The sequence below is a fragment of the Helicoverpa zea genome, chromosome 5 (assembly GCF_022581195.2).
Source record: "Helicoverpa zea isolate HzStark_Cry1AcR chromosome 5, ilHelZeax1.1, whole genome shotgun sequence".
NCBI classification, from domain to species: domain Eukaryota; kingdom Metazoa; phylum Arthropoda; class Insecta; order Lepidoptera; family Noctuidae; genus Helicoverpa; species Helicoverpa zea.
Window position 1 is genome coordinate 1,388,895 of NC_061456.1, and position 20,229 is coordinate 1,409,123.

Sequence of the window (20,229 nt, forward strand, 5' to 3'; positions counted from 1 at the left end):
GCCATAAAGATTTTTGCCAAAAAGACAGTTACACATTACACATGAAGGAAAAGTCTTACTGGTCAGTCATTTTCAAAAACGGGAAAAAGCTACTATATGAATAAAAAAAAATATATATACTAAATATAGGTCCCAATGTAGGTACTAAAACCGCGAATGCTTTTCCATTGTGCCAGTCAACATCACAGTATGAACGCTCTATTATTTCCTTTTTTAAAAACATTGTGATTTATGTCCAACTCGCATGTAAGGACGATACGGCCATCCACTAATGTATTTTAATTTCAATTTATAGGACGATAGTTCTATCTGTCTCGAGTTCGGTTCTCGATTAATTATAATCGAATAGTAAACGCGTACTTTCTAATTGTATCTTGGTCACTACTACGGATAGTCAGAAGCCAGTAAGTCTGCCTACCTAGAGGTATTGGGTTGAATGGGAAACTGGGTTGAGGAGGTCAGATAGGCAGTCGCTCCTTGTAAAACACTGGTACTCAGCTGCATCTGGTTAGACTTCAAGCCGACCCCAACATGTTGGGAAAAGACTAGGCAGATTATAAGGACGATAGTTCTATCTAACTCGAGTTCAGTTCTCGATTAATTATAATCGAGTAGTAAACGCGTTAATTGGTCGTTGTCTTAGTTTCAGCCTAGATAATTGTATAGTGTTGTCTGTAATTGTAGCGCTCGATGGAATTACGATTTGAGTGTTAATCGATTTGTTGTTGGCGTTAAACGATTTATGGAGGATAAATAGTTTAGGTTTAAAGTTATTGCTGTAATTTTCGGGTAAAGTAATTTTATACATAATTCAATTTATCCGCTGTAGCTTCAAAATAAACTCACACACAATCGTTGTTGGATTATATAAAGCAAAAACTAATACCCCTAACTTTCGATAACATTGTTCTTTGTTCTATCTGAACAATCTACTGTTTATTTAACTCTACACACACTGCGTCACGGGATCTTGTTAGACGGACGTATTGCTTCCAAGTACCATTTAAAGTATAGAATAAATATTTCAATATCAAATTAGTATATTATTTCTTTTAATCCCATACCTCCTATAGGTTATGGGCCCAGTGCGAAAAAGGACATTTAGTAGTGAGAACATTCAGTAGTGCGTAGTGACAGTAAAGTGCATAGTTGTAAATAAAAATAAAGTTGTGACAATAAAAAAAGTGAAAAGAAACATTAAGCCTTTTAATGGAGAAAAGTACAGTGTATGGAAATTTAGAATTCGTACACTGCTTTCAGAGTTAAACTTGCTCAGTGTTATTGACGAAGAAATTCCTGGAACGCGATCCGCTGAGTGGGAAAAGAATAATAAGGCAGCCAAAAGTATTATAGTCGAATATTTGGCGGACTCATATCTTAATTATATTAATGAAAATGGGACTGCTCAAGCAGTTTTTAAACATTTTGACGCGATCTATGAAAGGAAAAGTGTAGCAACTCAATTAGCGCTGAGAAAACAATTATTGGGATTAAAATTAAAAGCCGATATACCCTTGATCAAACACTTCTCAACATTTGACGATCTGCTGACAGAATTATCAGCTGCTGGAGCTAAATTAGAGGAAACGGACAAAGTAGCTCATTTATTACTTACTCTCCCGAATACATATGATGGCGTTATCACTGCAATTGAGACACTATCTGAAAAAAAATATCACTCTCGGTTTTGTAAAAACTAGACTATTAGATCACGAAGTAAAATTAAAAAACGAGAGTCGTGATACCAGTTTAAAGATACTCCATGTTGAAGAAAAAATATAATAAAAACAGATACAATCGCACAAAACAAAACTATTTGAAGAATACAACATTCAAGAAAACAAACAAACAAAAATTTGTGAAATGTCATTACTGTGGACGCAAAGGACACAAGAAACAGGATTGTTTCTATTTCAAAAGACAGACAAATATACAAAACAATGCCCCAGAAAGGACAAGACAAGTCCAAACTATTGCCCTGCAAGAGGGAACGACCTCGAATTCTTCTTTTTCAGGATTTGCGTTCATGACAAGCGCATACCATTATGAAAAAGACCACTCGACAATTAAATTCCTATTAGATTCAGGAGCGTCTGATCACATCACAAATAGAGATGATCTCTTCACATCGTTTGAATGTTTAAATCCTCCTTTAAAAATTTCAGTAGCTAAAAACAATACATTTATTTCAGCAACTAAAAGGGGAAACATAAATCTTATCAGTCAAACAGGAGTGCAAGGAATACTTACAAATGTATTGTTCTGTGCCGAAGTACCATTTAAAGTATAGAATAAATATTTCAATATCAAATTAGTATATTATTTCTTTTAATCCCATACCTCCTATAGGTGACATTGAATAATCTTATAGTTCTAGAGTTTAAAATACCAGTAATAAAAGGGGAATCCGCTTCCCAAGCATGTTATGTTAATGAAAATAAATATGAATTATGGCATCAACGCCTAGGACATATAAGTAAAACTAAATTCCTGCAGTTAAAATGTCATAATATGATTGATGACTTAGATGAAATAAATACCGTAACTCCAAATGATAAGTTGTGTGAAGCATGCATAAATGGGAAGCAGACTCGCCTGCCTTTTAATAAAGTTAAAGACAAAAGTTACATTAAACGCCCTCTGTTTATTGTGCATTCAGATGTTTGTGGTCCTATAACACCTCCAACAATAGATAACAGAAATTATTTTGTTTTATTTGTTGATGAATACACACATTATTGTGTGGTGTATATGTTAACTTACAAATCAGAAGTGTTTACAGCTTTTAAAGACTATGTCGCTAAAAGTGAGGCTAAATTCAATTTCAAAGTAGTAAATCTTTATAGTGATAACGGTGGTGAATACTTATCCACCGAAATGAAAAACTACTGTAGAGAAAGAGGCATAAGCTATCATTTAACAGTTCCTAGGACCCCACAGTTAAATGGTGTTGCAGAACGTATGGTTCGCACAATAACAGAAAAAGCTCGTGCTATGTTAAATGGCACTAAAGCATCAAAACGTTTTTGGGGAAATGCAGTTTTAACTGCAGTTTATTTAATAAATATTACGCCTACGAAAGCTTTAAGTCAATCAAAGACACCATACGAGATGTGGCATGATAGGAAACCAAGCGTTAAAAATCTCAAAGTTTTCGGTTCAACTGTATATGTTCATAATAAAACCAGTAAAAACAAATTTGACAATAGGTCGTGGAAAGGAATACTGGTAGGTTATGAACCCAATGGTTATAAAGTTTGGAATACAGAATTCGAAAAATATGAAACTGTAAGGGACGTTGTAATTGATGAGACTAATTTTATCGAATCTAGGCCTTCATTACGACCTGAACGGAGTAATAATACATATTCCCAAGACGAAACTGATAATGACTCCGTAACAAAATCAGTGTCTTATAAGTCTCATAGTTCTGGCCCTAAATCAGATAGCTCTCAATCTGATGAATGCAGTACAAGTAAAATTCGAAAAATCGGTAGTCATGAAATACCGAATGAACCTGAAAATGAATCTGAGAGTAGTTTGAAACACAAAAATCAGGATAAACCTGATGAATTTTTAAATTTACGAAGAAGTGAAAGACTGAAAACATGTTCGCGTAAATCATATAATGAAAATGACTATGATGTCTATAGTGCGTTATCCATCACAAGTAATATACCAAAATCATTAAATGAAATTAAATCTCTGAACGATAGGAATCAGTGGGAAAAAGCAGTCAGAGAAGAACTCAATTCTCTTAAGAAAAATAATACATGGACATTAGTACCAAAACCATCAAATAAAAATATTGTAGACTGTAAATGGATATTCACTATTAAAAATGACGTTTCAGGTCAACCTTCAAGATATAAGGCACGTCTTGTCGCTAGAGGTTTCAGTCAAGAATATCTTAGTGATTATAATGAAACATTTGCACCAGTTGCTAGAATAGCAAGCTTTAGATTCTTAATTAGCTACGCAAATCAATATAATTTACTGATTCATCATATGGATGTAAAAACAGCATTTCTAAATGGTACACTAAAGGAAGAAATCTACATGAAAGTTCCTGAAGGTGTAAAATGTAAAGATAATTACGTATGCAAATTAAACAAAGCTCTTTATGGCTTAAAACAATCAGCTAGATGTTGGTACGAAACATTTGAACAATGTCTCAAAGAAATAGGTTTTCAGAACTCCCCAGTAGATAGGTGTATATATATGAAAGGTAAAGGAGACATTTCTAAAAATATTTACGTAATCTTGTACGTCGATGATTTGGTTATAGCATGTGCAGATTTGCAAACAATGAATAATTTCAAAGCATATTTAATGACTAAATTCGAAATGACCGACTTACACGATATCAAATTATTTTTGGGCATTAAAATAGAGAGACACCATGATAAAATTACTTTAGACCAAAGTGCTTACATTAAAACCGTTTTGAATAAATTTAATATGAGTGATTGCAATCCTATAAACACACCGATGGAGCTTAAATTAAACTATGAAGCTCTTAACGCTGATAAGAAGTGTGACGCACCATGCCGTCACCTGATCGGTTGTTTAATGTACATTATGCTTTGTACGCGTCCGGACTTAAGTACATGCGTAAATATTTTAAGTCGGTACACAAATAAGAACAATAAAGAATTGTGGTTATGCTTAAAGCGAGTTTTAAGATATATCAAAGGCACAATTGATTTGAAGTTAACATATACAAGAAATAATTACAATAACATCCTAAGTGGATATGTCGACTCAGATTGGGGTGGCCACGATTGTAATGATAGGAAAAGCACTACTGGATATGTGTTTAAATTATTTGATCAAAATACAATTACATGGTGTACAAAGAGACAAACATCAGTAGCGGTCTCGTCTACTGAATCCGAATATATGGCTTTATATGAAGCTGTTAAAGAAGCATTATGGCTTAAGTCTCTGGCAGAAAGCATAAACTTAAAAATTAATAAGCCCATTATTTTATATGAAGATAATAACGGATGTATTAGCATAGCTAATAATCCAACAAGTCATAAAAGGTCCAAACACATAGATATAAAATATCATTTCTCTAGAGAACAAGTTGAGAAAAATGTAATAAAATTAAATTATATTTCCACAGGTAACCAGTTGGCAGACTTGTTGACAAAACCTTTACCAGTCGTGTCTTTTATAAGACTGAGAAAAGGATTGGGTATAGAATAAGTTTTAATTTAAGTACAATTTCATTATGAAATGGTCTGATCAGGTTTTTCTGGGTTTTCCCTGATCCTGTGCAGCAAATGTTGGACCATTATTGTACAGTTGTCCCAGACCTTACTTGGAAGTATAATATGTTACGTCGTATTTATAAGTTGGTATTCACTTTGTAATGTTGAATTGTAGACTAGATACTGTATAGTAAACTAACGAATGACTAAAAGTTAGGGATTAATTTTTGAGGGGGCGTGTTGGATTATATAAAGCAAAAACTAATACCCCTAACTTTCGATAACATTGTTCTTTGTTCTATCTGAACAATCTACTGTTTATTTAACTCTACACACACTGCGTCACGGGATCTTGTTAGACGGACGTATTGCTTCCAAGTACCATTTAAAGTATAGAATAAATATTTCAATATCAAATTAGTATATTATTTCTTTTAATCCCATACCTCCTATAATCGTCACATTTTGTGCCGAAATTCTGGTACAATCTACCTTCAATCTTGAATGAAAATACTTTCCAGAATATATGAATTTCTCAAATAACTAATATTTATGACATAAAGAACACAAAACAAACAAGCGAAGCCATTTCTTATTTCTTGGTAGGCATCCAATTTCCTGTGCGCATCCTAACACCATATTAACGAAATAATTTCTTCGAAAATGTCAAAATATATTACTAAAACCGTCGCAGCGATAAAAAGTATTATTTTTAAAAATACCCAATTTTAAAATTTCCAATAACAACTGGTCATTTTGGGTAATAAACGTTTCCGTAATGGCAACACTGAATGGACTCAGACTAAGTAAGCAGAGGGGTATTTTAAAAGCTGTTACTTTTATGTAAAACTAATTTTTGTTTACCGTTTTTTTTTCGCTACAGTTGAAAGCAAAAACGGATCCTTTACAAGATTTCAGGTCTTGTTAAGAATACTTGAACGGTTAATTTCAATTTCAGTATGCATTTTTTATTGCAATTAACCTATTTGTTAACTTTTTATGTCATTGTAATTCAGCAATTTCTTAAGCCTCAATCCATAGGAGTATTGCGATTTGAAAACGATTAAAATAACTCGAGCTTAAATCCGTAGGTATTAAAAGTTTTTTATATAACCAGCAAGTATTTAATTAGGATGAATCAAATACCAACCAAAATGCAACCAAAACCAGACCAGACATATCGTTACCATTTCTGAATAACACCCAAAAATAATTTTCAAATGGCCCATATGTTTGACGAGATACAAAAAACGCGTCAAGACTGCATTATGATAAATGATGATGTCGAGTCTGCAAAAAGTGATCCGTGATCTTTGACATTGCGTTTAGTTTTTGCTCTTCATTCTGTTTAGAAACACATTTGGGTAATGAACATTGATTTTGATATGTCGTGTGTATAATGTTTAATTCATTTTATTTAAAAATATGTTTTATCAGAACAATCTCTTAAGTAATTCTTGTCAATTTACATGTTTTATTGTGTTAGCTTAATTGTCACTCATGATAAATATTTTATTTACGAGAAGCCTCCATAATATATGTCTAGAACAGTACTTGAACAGGAGTTCGACAATCTAATTAAAATAAAAAATACCAACATACACTCAAATTATGCAAAAATCATCATACCTATATTGAAATCACGCTCATTTGTAATACCATAACATTACCTATATTTTATCTCTGAAACTTTAGGTCCAAATAAATTTCCTATCTTTCTTTTACTAATTCCACCTCTCTTTCCCCAGCCTTACCCGGCCGCTGGGGCACCTGGTCTGAGTGGTCCGTCTGCGGCGCCGACTGCCGACAGACTAGAAGACGATCCTGTACCGGTGACACTCCATGCTCAGGCGCGCATGCCCAACACGCGGACTGCGTCGGCGATTACTGTGGAGTTCACGGTGGTAAGTGATATAGAGGTTGCATGGTTTTTGGACTCTTTGCAGTGCTGGCCGAAAATGTTGTTGACGGATATTTGAAAATGGAATGGTTTTAAATATGGCGGTTCATTGCTCGGCAGAAGATAGTTTTGTTGTGATAGAAATTGTTGGTGATGCGTGTTTTAAGAAGAGTAGAATTATTATGTTTTAAAAGTTAAAACCAACACTCACGTTTAAATATCATCACGAATAAACTTTGCAGTTCTACCATTTTGTGGAAAAAAAAGTGAAACCAAAAATACGCCGCGAGAGCTTGCGTAGAATCGTACCTGAAGAATAGTTGAATTTAGTTTATTTTTTGAAAATAAGAGAAGATTAATATTATTACAATTAAATTGTCATAACTACAAAATATAGGTCCATTAAAAGGTGATTGTACAAAGCAAGTTTTAATACCTGTGTAAATACAACCATAAGCTTTTAATCCCTTGCTGTGACGCATTATAAAACGGTTTTTATAGATGCTTTAGTTGCTCGTACTAAATGAGCCATTAAAATCTGAGCACACTATTATAAAATAACAATATTTTTAAAATATTACACCGATAATATTTAACGACACTATGCCTCCACTGACTGGTATTTCAAAATAAAATATTTGTATACCTTTTAGAACTGTAAATGCGTATAGTTTTATTTTTATAATAGGAAATCTCCGCATTCTGCTGTTAATAATCTCGATATATCTCATAACGTTTCCGTATCAAAACATTTTTTTTTCGTTAGTCGTCGTCATATCTCATTTCATAACAGCTAAGACACAAATAGAAGCGACAACCGAGAAACTCGAACATTTTCAGCTAAAACTTTACGAGCCCGTGTCATGGGAATTACAAATTATGAAACTATCCGCCAAGGGACATGTTAATTAATACTATTTCTATGAAATGCTCCAGAACCAGATGCCGTACTAAATATACACTTCCTTTCCGTTCAGCCATAACTATGAAATGTTACTGTGGACGCTTCATAACAGGCTATCGGCTGTTTCTTCGACCTTCCAAATTGTGAAGACCCGCCTCACCTCCCGCAGCTTAAGAATTTCTAATCAACTTAAAGGTAGCGGCAAGGTGAGGCAAAGATCAATCCTAGGTGGTCACGTAAAAAAGATTCGAGAGATACTAAAATCGGGTGGCGTGACCATCTGGGCCGTATCATATCGTCTAAATATAGACGAGGGAGTAAATTTTTATGGTGTTCTTACGAAAAAGTTGAGGTAACATTATATACGATAACGTCTTCGACTTAATTGGGTAATCTAGAATTGTTCTGCTCTGTTTTAGACGTTTTTATGGTCGATGAAGATAGTCTGGAATGATGCATAAGCGTACCCCGCAATGACTCCCAAATACGTACTAAATGTCTAATTTTGAAATGCTCATAAGACTGTTACGACTAGTTAGCCACTATCCGCATTTAATATCAAACTTTCTAGCAAAGTTTAGAGCGCCCATGTGCTGACAGCCAGACAGCTAATGTAACGTTGGCCAAACTCATTCATAAACGCTCAGAACAATAGTTTAGATGTTGGGTGTTCATACAGTGAAAATTAATTCAAACTGAAGTACAATACCAACTTCGAAAGGTAAAGGAAAACATGAGGTAACTCATACGGCGGAATGGCGGAAATTAAAACGTGGGCAATATGTATGTAAAATGAATAAACGGATATTGATACGAAAGAGACACAAAGAGGTTTTGCAAACAAAAATTGAATAGGCACATAAAAAACTGATTCAGCAGATTTACAAAACAAACATTGAAGACATTTAAATGGTCTTGGAGGATATTATTACAAAGACAACATAATGAACTACAAAAATCTGAAAACGAAAATCAATAGGTAAGGAAAATGTCAAGTACAGCATTTAGACGATTTTCTCTTTAACATTTCTAGAACAAAAACGCTTTTAATATCATAAAGCAATATTTAACGTTGGCACAAACAGGTAGGTATTCTGGGAGAAATTCGCGCTACTCCCGGCATTTGGAATATTCAGTTTCGGCTCTCTCCAATTCCAATTCCAGGGTATCATTTAGTTTTAATACCTTTACTTGCGTCTTTTATTACGAGTGTACAAAGAGTTCTATTCTCTTTTGTGTCGCCGTATTTACTTTTGCGATGTAGTCACGGCTCGTTAGTACTTAAAGGGTTTACCTACATTGTGCAAGTAGTATGAGAACTCAAATAAGATTTCTTTAACCAGTTCACACTACCAGTTTCGTGTTTACGTAATATTTTCAAAACATTAATGAAAGAATGTTAGTTTAGCCGAAGTTAAACTACAGCTGTGCGAGTTATGAACCTGTTAAATGTGGGCTTTAATTAAAGCTGTTTCATTAATGTCATTTTGCCGACAGCACGTTGTAATATTCGTAGTTTAGATTATCCAAAGATACGTGATTATGAACAACTCAAAGCAATGAAACAAATCACTCGAATGCAATACACCATTAAACATGGCATTAGGAACGTTTAACACACACCTCTCCCTCGGCGGTCTAAATCCAATCTCGGAATTGAAAATGATCAGTCCATATTTTGTTTATAATAGCAATAAATCATTTCCACTGGTCCCCGTTGACTCTGTTTCAATTTCCCATTTCTGTTTATCGTACGTTTTGATAAATAGCCTCGGGATAATACCATTTTGGTTTTGTACGTCGGCTTCTTTGCGAACGCTTTCGCGCCAAATAAATCCGCCATCTTGACTTTGTAAATTGTTTTTGTTTAGCGTCGCGTGGATTGATTGTTATTTATTGGGATGATCAATCTATTGTGTTCGGGTTTGGCGGTTATTTTTTCGGATCACAGAAATGGACTGATAAACGTTTTAAAAATTGTTGTGACATTTTTGTTGGTGGCGATGGATTTGGGAAAAAATGTTCTTCAATTTTGGAACACAATGGGATGGAATAACGTGAAATAATAATAAGGAATGTGTAACCGTTGGAGAAGGCAAGTTATTTGTGTGTTGTATAAACATGGCACACTGTTCGTGATTTAGAGCAGCTCCTTTCGCCACACAATTGCTGCTACACTTGACTACACTGCACAATATTGTGCTACATTCAGTAATAACTAAGCCTTTGGTAAATCCTCGGTTAGACTGTTAGAGCACTTATGTTCTCATATATTTTGTTGCTGCTGTCGAGAATGTTATTTTGGTGCTTTCTTACGTTCAGTTATATTAAATTGTTCCTTGATATTGTTATGCCAATGTACGTTTCTTATAAGACCTTTTCAAATATAAAAATAGAAGAGAATTTTAAAAATCTCTTTAGCTTTTTTTTAAATAAATCCGAAACTATTTTCTGTAAAACTAATATTCCCAACTTTCCACAATAAATTCAATTACTCCAAGTAATTCAAGTGAGCTATATAATGTGGACCATCAGTAAATTGCCCACATGAAAGGTGAGCTTTGAATGCCAGGAACTCGGGTGGAGCCATTCATTCGCGCTCGTTGGAGCCACTTCATTAGCCTAATTGCCACATACAAAGGGGAAAATGGTGAAATTTTATAGCACCTTTTCATCTTTTGTTGCCTAAACATCGGGATGGAGTGGATTCTTCGTTTAAATGATCATGCGATGTGTAGACTTGAAGTTTAATGAAAAATGTTGTGGCGGGTAATTTAAGACTCATTAGGATCTTCGTCTTAAATAACATACACGTGTTAGGTTTTGTATTAGCAAACACAAAAGCTTCTTCAATTTTACGTGGCACTATGGGAGCTATTAATAAAATGCGTCTAAAATCAGTCCCTCTTTTCTTCTAATCTTCTGAAAAGACTTTGATACCTTACAAATCTATTCGGTTTTGAATTACGGATGGTGGTATCCATCTTTTGTTATATCTTTCTATATTCTTTCATTTGTTTTAGATATTAGGTTACTTTGCTTAATATAAGATATTTAATGATCGAAATAATTTCCAGCCCACGAAAAAACTACTCTCTTAAATAGCAGACCACAACGAGGTCACGAGTTAACTGCCAAACCAGTAACTAAACATGATACAGCTACTACATAACCGCATAAGCGGATTACTAAATATCATCAAAACCAACAAAAATAATTGGAAAGAACCGTTTGAATGAACTCTGAGCCATCGTTATCAACTTTCTACTTGACAGATTTATTGAATATAAGTTTTTCTTTTTCACAAATCTTTTCATAGTACAAATTATAGGTGTATTATTATGGTAATTTGAATGAATCGTCGTGTGAATTGAGCGTTGCTTCCTCTTGTATTGAGGACGACTCATAAATTGTCTTTCGTGAATGGTGAATTTGGAAATTTTGATGATAAAGCTTTAGTGCGGTTCTATGCAGGTTTGGTTACACAGCTTCTTTACCGACTTAAAATTGAGCAACTCGTTTTTACTTTACGAGTAGGTATTTTTATCAAGAGTCACAAAATATGTTAAATATAAACACTAAATAAGCAAACACATTTACATCATAATAAACTGTAATTTCAAAATGCACACTCACAACACTTTCCACAAAATTAACGTCCGTGAACAGAGTTCCACTGATTTTATCATGTTCACTGCATCCAAAAACGACAGCCAGCCGTCAACCGTTGCGGTTCCGTCCAAATTAAATTAAATCGTACAAAACTTTTTAATCAAACATTAATGCATAAACAAACAACAGTAAAATCCAATTTATATGCGATGCGGCCATCATTACTGGAGGTGGGTCTCGTGAATGATTTGTTGTGATTTCGTCGAGTGAGCGCAGCAGGCGATCGCAAAATGCATTCATATATCGTTCATCCCATTCAAGCAAATAACACCTCTATAACAAAAGATGTTACGTATCACATTCGTATGAGATGTAAGCGAGCAGAATTTAATTCCGCAAGCCCTCCTACCACGTTATGGGTAAAGCGACAAGGGTTTGTAAATTTCGATTGGATTCCCTATCTGGGATCTCTGCATCGGACACCGCGCTTGGCACTGACAAATGTTTACACAGTGTACAAATTTCGAAATTAATCCGATAATCGTACGTAAATTAATTCCCGTAACGTCTCTGCGGTTTTGATTTCAACGGTGTAAGTAGCGGATGTAATGATTTATTGAATTTCAAACATCGGTTGGCTATAAACCGTGTGGGGACTTGGAACTTGTTTATGAAGGAGATTTATTGATATGAAGTACGTTTTACTGCAGTGTTGCGCCATTGCGTATGGATGTACATGCGGCAACGCAAGCGCTCAACGAAGATGGAACATCGAACGGATGTTTTTGATTTCCGTTGTTGGAACTTCTTTAATTTCTTTGAACGTTCCTTTCAATATATCTATTGTTTACTTTTCCTACTCTGTAAGTAGGAACTGCAAAAATTGCTAAAATAGTATGCACGCAAAAGCACGTATCGATAGCTAGCTTTAATGTTTTCAGCGACTATAAGATCAGTTACATCCGTGTTGGTTTCAATAACGCCTCCAGCGTCAAGCCCCACTCTTGCTTAGTGTTTTTAACTTTGGCAAAGAGCCACATTCGCTTCAAGCTGCCAAGTGAAGCGCTAAAAGACATCACATCCATTCAGAAAACAATATTCAGCTTCCCAAAGGAATCCTCGAACAATTTTCATTGTACCTGTACCAACATTTCCTTAAAGTGCTTTACTGCTAACTCCAATGGCTTTCAAAACTATCAATATGTTAAGTTGGAAGTGATTGTAAATAAATTTATTGCTTACAAAAGAAAATCGTATTGCTCGTAATGTTACAGGCCATAAAGTGGCTCATTCTATTGATAGATAGTTTGTGTGTTTAAGCTTTACTCTTCAGCCGTGAGGATCGTTATTGTTTTGATCTTATAACCCCGCATAAATCTATTTTATATATGATTTGGTTTATATTGCGGTCTTATGAATCCTTTTTTGTCAGTTTTATGTCTAAAATATATTTTCTACATTAGGCGGATCAATTTCTGGGAATAAAAAATAAATCTTACAATACAGCTTCAAAGACAAAAATTCTAGCTAATAAAACAACGGTTAGGTAAAAACTAAACACGGAAGACATGAACAACTTAACAAAGACCAACAACATACCTACACACACACAAACGTAAACTCCCAAGATAAAAGAAGCCATTGATTGCATACAAATCCATGATTTCCTTAAGACGGCTTTGTCACAATAAATGAGAAAGCGCGTCAATTTGCTATGCTTTCACTATATGTCTCTTTGTGTATTCATTCTTCATGTTTATATGGATAAATTCACTAAAGCTAGCATAAAGCATCGATAAACATTTTACTACTGGAATTGCAACAGTTATCGACATCAACTGAAAGATTTTCATCATTGATATTAAAAATAATAACCAGTCTCTTTATTAATAATGACGTTAAGATGTTCTCTTACATTTCATCTCCTAAGATGATAGTCAGTAATCCAAAAGTATCTACGTAGACCGGTTTAGCTACTAACAGTTACAAAAAAGTAGACTAAACCGTGAAATTTGCTGCACACGCGAGTTTAATTTACCGTGCGTTCAATTAAGCTAACCTCTTTAGGATAACAACACGTTTCAGCCTATGCCAAATTAATATTAATATTGCTGTTTCAACCGAAGTTCATATAAGACCACGTACAAGGTAAATATAAGTAGTTTCAGTATCATTATTATTTTCTATCCTAGATTCCATTTTAGCTTTTATTTTTTTCAGTCTCGCTAAAGCCAGAAGTACACCATGGTACAAAATTAAACAATTTTCTTTTTGCTTCTCAACGATTTTTTTCATTATTCTATGTCTTCCGAGTAGGTATTACGTATGTATTTCGATCAACTCACTGTTGTTCCATCTTCATCATTCTCTTATTTATAATACAACATCATCGTCTTCTAAATCATCTTCTACGAAGCAATGGTTATTACACAAAACTAGACGACTTACTTTAAAGAAGTTTATCATAGAATATCGTATAAACCCTCCACTTAGCCACATGGTAGCATCAAGTTGCGTGCAGCAATTACATCGATCACTATCGGTTCCAAATCGCTCGCACGGTCACGATGTTTATTAATTTATTACATTCGGCTCGGATGCCGGTCATTCGATACGCCATTTATGTATAATGGCTGTATGATCAGACCAGACGTATGAGTAATTCGGAGCTTTAGGAATTTTTATGTTTTCTGACAAAATTTTATGTAGCTTTATAGGTACTTCAGAAATATTGCTGGCCGCTTTATATTCATCGTAAGAGTTGGTACCAATTTAATTAAAATGTGCTTCTGCTGTGAATGCCATCTAATTTCATTTGCAGTTCACAGAGATGGTGTACCATTCGTTCTAAAAGCAAATAATAAACAGCTTCTATTTATTTTTAGTAACTAAACATAAAATGAGTGTTAGCAAGTTCTGGTCCAAATTAACATTTCGGAGATTAATTCTAATTAATGATAACAAAATAAATCATTTTCATATGAAGCTGTTCACAAGCTTGTTTTTAATTATGCGGCAACATTGATCGTTATCACATTATCGAACAGACAAAATGACTTCATTCATTTATTGCTCCGGGCAATCTCATTTATTCATAGTAGGTAACATGATATAGTGTAAGATAAAAATAATAATTAATGGGGATCTAATGATGAAATATGAAAATAAAAAAAATAGGCCACAGAAAGTAAATAAAAAATATTTTAAGTAAAACAGAACTCAAACATTTGATACTTTTTCAACCATTCATAATACACAATTGGTTTACCTAAAGTAAACAAAAGCGCAAAATGAAATGAAATTAAAAAGACGATATTGGCAAAAGAAAATATTAATGAAGACGTGACGCGAAATAAAAATCTAGAGCTTGCTAATATAACACAAAAAGAAGAAGCAACACTAGTTCAAAACGCCGCGCTATTCGTACGAACCTTTTTAATTATGCAAGAGTTCAAGATCGTTATCGCGTATTATCGAGCGCGAAAACTCATTCACTCACTTCCTTACTTCAGTTCCGCGTTAGCTATTCGAAACTTCAAACAGCCCATTAATTCCCTTCGCCATTGTGTCAAGTAAGAAATAGAAGAACGTATGGTCCAATGTTCTGCCGCTATAAAGCTCAAAAATCAACCGTGGAAAATCGGTTTGCGCTAGTAATTGTGCCATTAAAGGTTTTAAACACTTTTGTTTGTTTTTCCAAGTTTCTGCGTTGCTATGAACGCTCTTGGTATTTTTTTTTCCTTAAAAACTGTAGCTGTAAGATTCCTATTTCCATTTTTGGTTTTGACATTAAATTTCTTGGTATTATGATCAAAATGAAAAGCAATAAGGATAGGAATGTTCAGACGAATATTAAAAGTGAATGTTTGTTGTCGCTGTTATAACCATTAAAGAAAGGAAACACAAATACATGTTGGCACATGAATGAATATCATCGACAAGTGAATTAGCATAATCGGTACCACATGTCATGTTTGTGTATGACTAAGAAACCAATGAGTCAACAGCACGTGCTGAATTTTTCAACGATAAAGCTGATTAAATAAAACTGAAGAAGGGATGGGAGATGAAATTAATGTCTTTCATGTTTGACTTTCAATTTGGATTGTACCAAATTGATATCGCGATGAAATTCTTGATATTGGACATACCTACTCTAGAAAAAACATATTAAGCTAATACTAATGATAGTAAAGATTTAGCTTAACTTTAAGTATCCCTTAAAACGTATTCGAATTTAAAAACGAAGGTCTCTAAATCCAAGAATCCAGAAAAAGATAAAAAAGACACTGGCAGTAAAAACAGTATCCATGAAGCATACAAAACCAGAATCACTCGTAAATATACTCATCAAATATGAAACAACACGTGAAGCGCAACTCTAAAGACTACTTAAAGTAAGTCGCCAGATGTCTCGACAGTTTCCCTTAATTCCACATTTACAACCACTGTATAAGGATCAAAGGGATCGTTAAAACAGCCGATAACGAGTCCTTTTCACGGCACGGAATTACACAAAAAAAGTGTAATCGTTAAAAAATGCCGCGGGTTCATTTTTTAAAGATTGTGACGTACCGAAAGAGAGGTATGGAAATTTTACGATTGATTCTGGTTGGGGTAGCGTTTCTTACCTTTGAACATTTTTTTAGATATTTTTTAAAGTTAGCTATGCTAGGTATCTATCCTCTACTTTATTTCAAAAACTTCCACACGTACTTATTTCAAAGCGTTCAAAATTTCAGTTCATTGCGTTGGGTTTAAGACAGCAATTATTATTCACTTAGGTTACAGAGGATCTGTATAATATTCACTACCCTTTCTATTTCAATAACACTAAACTGATATATTACTACATACAAATTTCTCAATTTCTGTCACATCATTCAGCAATCAAAAGCTTTCAGAAACTATAACATCTAAGACCCTAGATTTTACAGATACAGTCATCGTTCATATACAACTAGTTTTATAACTAAAAGAGCGTTATTTGTCCGCCATCGATGGAACTTAGCCATTAACACACGTCGGCATAAATAACATAAAGGTGCTGCCAGAAACATGGGCCTGCGTCCATTTTGAATGAACGAAAACAAATTTAACGATTGCGGTCCAATAGCTTGAATATCAACCAAACTGCTTCTTATTTCGAGGTTCCAACGGAAATCGTCAAATTGACACATCGTTTAAACCGTTTTTTATAGTAACCGTTTTTAAGAGTTTATCAGGTGCTTAATAATTTGATGGTTTCATAGTTTTTTTGTTCAGCCCGAGTACAAACTTTTTGTGGCAAAGGATAGTGTTGGCTTTTTAAAAGTTTGTGCGAGGAAACTTTGTAATTTATGTTTCTTTGTTTGAAATGATGAATGTGTTCTGCTTTTCAACTTGTGGTTTTTTGAGATGACAAGTAAAAGTTTGGCTTCAGTGTTATGACAGTGGTGACTATTATTTTTATGGCTGCGAATATGATTTGTTGCTTTCATGAGTAGCGAAATGACTTAAACGAGCTTAAGAAGGAATGGGAAAACTTCAAATACTTTGTGTTTATATTTAGCTGATTTACCAAAAGGAGGTTCTCAATTCGTTCGGTTCGGTTTTGATTTGACAAATGACAAACGTTCTTAAACCTGAAACCTACATCCCTAAACTGTATGTCTGATTACTAACAGTGGTTTTCTTTTGTTAACAGTGGCGGCACACAGCGATATTCCCCTGTACATAGGAATAGCAGTCGCAGTGGTGGTATTCTTGGCTGGAGCAGCGGTGGTATACAAACTGCTACAGAGGAAGACGAGAGATCATTCGCTGTATACCATGACGAGGACTGGTAAGTTTAATATGCGGTTGATGAAACCTGGTTGATAGCTGATTTGCAAAATAAAAATTATTGTTTGAAGGCAATAATATAAAAACTGCACTGCAACACTGCAAGTCCAAAAATGACTTTTGAAATTGAAGAATCTATCATGATTCATGTCAAAATAATCATAACTGTAGCTATTCTACGAAAAGAGAATATACGATCAAAATCGATAGTCAATATTATATGGCAAATAATCTTTGCATAAACATACCATAAAATGGTCTCGCCAGGTGCGAATTCATAGAAGTACATATTGCTATTAATACATTCAGACTGCACTTATGAAAAATGAATGACTTACAAGAATCAAGACTGACCGCTCGGACGTCCGTTTCCTAGCTTACAGGGCAATGACTTGTGGTCATCATTATCATAATGGGAAATGCACATAATCAAGCACTTAGGAACATAGTCATTATTATTATCTATTAGAACATTATTTGTCATGCTTCATTGGTTAATTGGTAATTTTACTTAGCCAAGATAAAGGGAAACAGCAATTTAGGTATACATGGATGATTTAGTTACAAGAGATGCATTAGGTTATGTTGGAAGGCAGTATTCATTTTTAGAGGAAATACAGCATTATGACCAAAAATATACTTTGAAGGATTTAAGTCTAAGCTGCTACGTCTGATACCTAGAGCCTTTGAAAAAACATTCAGGTCAGTTAAGTTTTGAAAAGAGTCTATGATAGATGATATATGACCCCATATATCGTCTATCTATGTATATCCTAACTCAATTACAATTCCTTTTCAAGCAGATTTCCAACCGGAGATGTACCCAACTGTGGAAAAACAGTCACTGTCTCTAGCTCCTGACCTGATGCAGCACCGGCCTCCAAGATATGAGCATCCTCAGCCGGACTCCAGAGCTGAACATCATTATGATGTTCCACATCTTACTAATAGGTAAGTTCCAGTGTTAGACTTTTGTGTATTTTACATACAGTCTGTATGTCGTGTATGTCGAATCCTAGTGAGAGACCGAAATATTAAATGAACTTCGAAAAAAAAAAACAATATTATTTTAGGGATCTCATGGTATTGTGTCCCTGCTTTATGTTGAGAGAGGAGATTGAAACAAAAAGACTAATGTATTTAATAGCTATAGCTTAGTTCTAAATATTTCGTGCTACCATTCTTACCATGCTTTTCTTCACAGTAGTAACGAATGATCCTTTTTGCCCTAGTGTCATTGACATTGACGTACGTGCTTTATCGAATTTCCATGTGTCTGAAGCTTCAAGACAATAGATTTCAATTGCAGGCGCATCACTCAAACTTTTACCAGCCTTTATTTCTTCTTCATATTCCTAACAGATTTTGTCTATAACAAGTTCTTTTTAATGAAACATGTTCTTGCAAGAAATGATTTATATTATTAGATAGATATTAAAATGATTCCTAGAGCAAATAAAGGTGTGGCAACTAATAAATAACAATTAGCTGAACACACATTCAATTAATGAATGCGAAAACGCTAATGACAAAGATGAAATAAATCATTACATTTTTTGCTCAATTAGACTAAAGATTAAAATCCTTAATTATTCAAAAGGATATAATCTCAAAAGACATAATTTAAGTCTGCAAGTGATTTAACCTAAAACAAATAAGATACATGTCTCCATAATAATTGGTTAAGATCTTTGAGAAAGATTAATTGAGCAAAAAATTAATAGATACATGGTTTATGAATGAAGTCTATAATGGTTCTAACGTTAATGTTTTAGGTGGATGATCTGATAAATTATAGGTTTAGTTTAAGAATAATGTTATAGCTGCAAAAAATGAACTTGAAATTTGGAACATCTACTTATTAACTTCAAACTTTATTACATAGAGTTCATCATGAACAACGTATCACATATTTTGAAACTTAGTTTTTGTAAAGATCTCAAATAAAACAGCTTTTATATTGAAATCGACTTTGCACGAAATTGAATTCGAGCACGGGTCATTGTCATATAAAAACTCAGTCATCTATCATTTTCATAATCGTCCTTTTGTTCTGCAACAAGTTCAACCTCTTCAAAATATTGTTGGTAAAATCAATTCTGCCATATTATTTGTATTGAACAGGTAATTTGTTCACAGTTACGCGTCACCAGTAGACCATCAGATAACTCCTTGCGCCTCCAGTAAGGGTCAAAGCGATGACTACGACAGCAAACCCTACAGCGAATCCGAACATTCGGCTTCCAGTTGTTTCACTAGCTGTAAGTTCTTATATTATTCATTTATTAGTATGATTGGTATTCATCATAGGAGCTTTTAAAAATATGGCTTCATTGATAGTCATTTGTCACGTGCTTACCACGTGGTTGAAATTATTAATGTCAGCCTTTAATTCTTCACTTATGTCACGATCATCTATTTCGTTACCTACATCAACTATTCGAATATTATTTTGTTCTTTAAGTGCTTTTTCCACTGCCACTTACTATAATTTCTCTTCTAGCGGGCTCAATGTATGATGCAGCGAATGAGTCTGTGACGCTCCAACTAGCGGAACTCGTGTCGAACTCGCCTACATCTCAGTCCCTCTCAGTTTCAAGTGCTGGGGCGAGGTTAGCTTTGCCTGCCGCCGGTGTTGCCCTGTCAATACCCGAGGCAGCTCTGAGTAGGGGCAGGAGAGAACAGATTTACGTCGCCGTGGTCAAAGACGATCGGTATCGACCCAGATTGGGAAAAGGTTGGTAACTGTTAATTTTCTAATAGAAATTCAT

The 20,229-nt window shown here is 34.3% G+C and overlaps 1 protein-coding gene across 1 annotated transcript in view; it reads left to right on the forward strand.

The window, feature by feature from the left end:
- LOC124630329 (netrin receptor UNC5C-like) overlaps nt 1-20,229 on the forward strand; it is a 61,615-nt gene that overhangs the window by 37,801 nt on the left and 3,585 nt on the right. Inside the window, exons 7-11 of the mRNA XM_047164191.1 lie at nt 6,968-7,123; nt 17,322-17,459; nt 18,262-18,409; nt 19,598-19,719; nt 19,962-20,195. Coding sequence (XP_047020147.1) covers nt 6,968-7,123; nt 17,322-17,459; nt 18,262-18,409; nt 19,598-19,719; nt 19,962-20,195 — 798 coding nt within the window. The remainder of the gene's footprint in view (nt 1-6,967; nt 7,124-17,321; nt 17,460-18,261; nt 18,410-19,597; nt 19,720-19,961; nt 20,196-20,229) is intronic.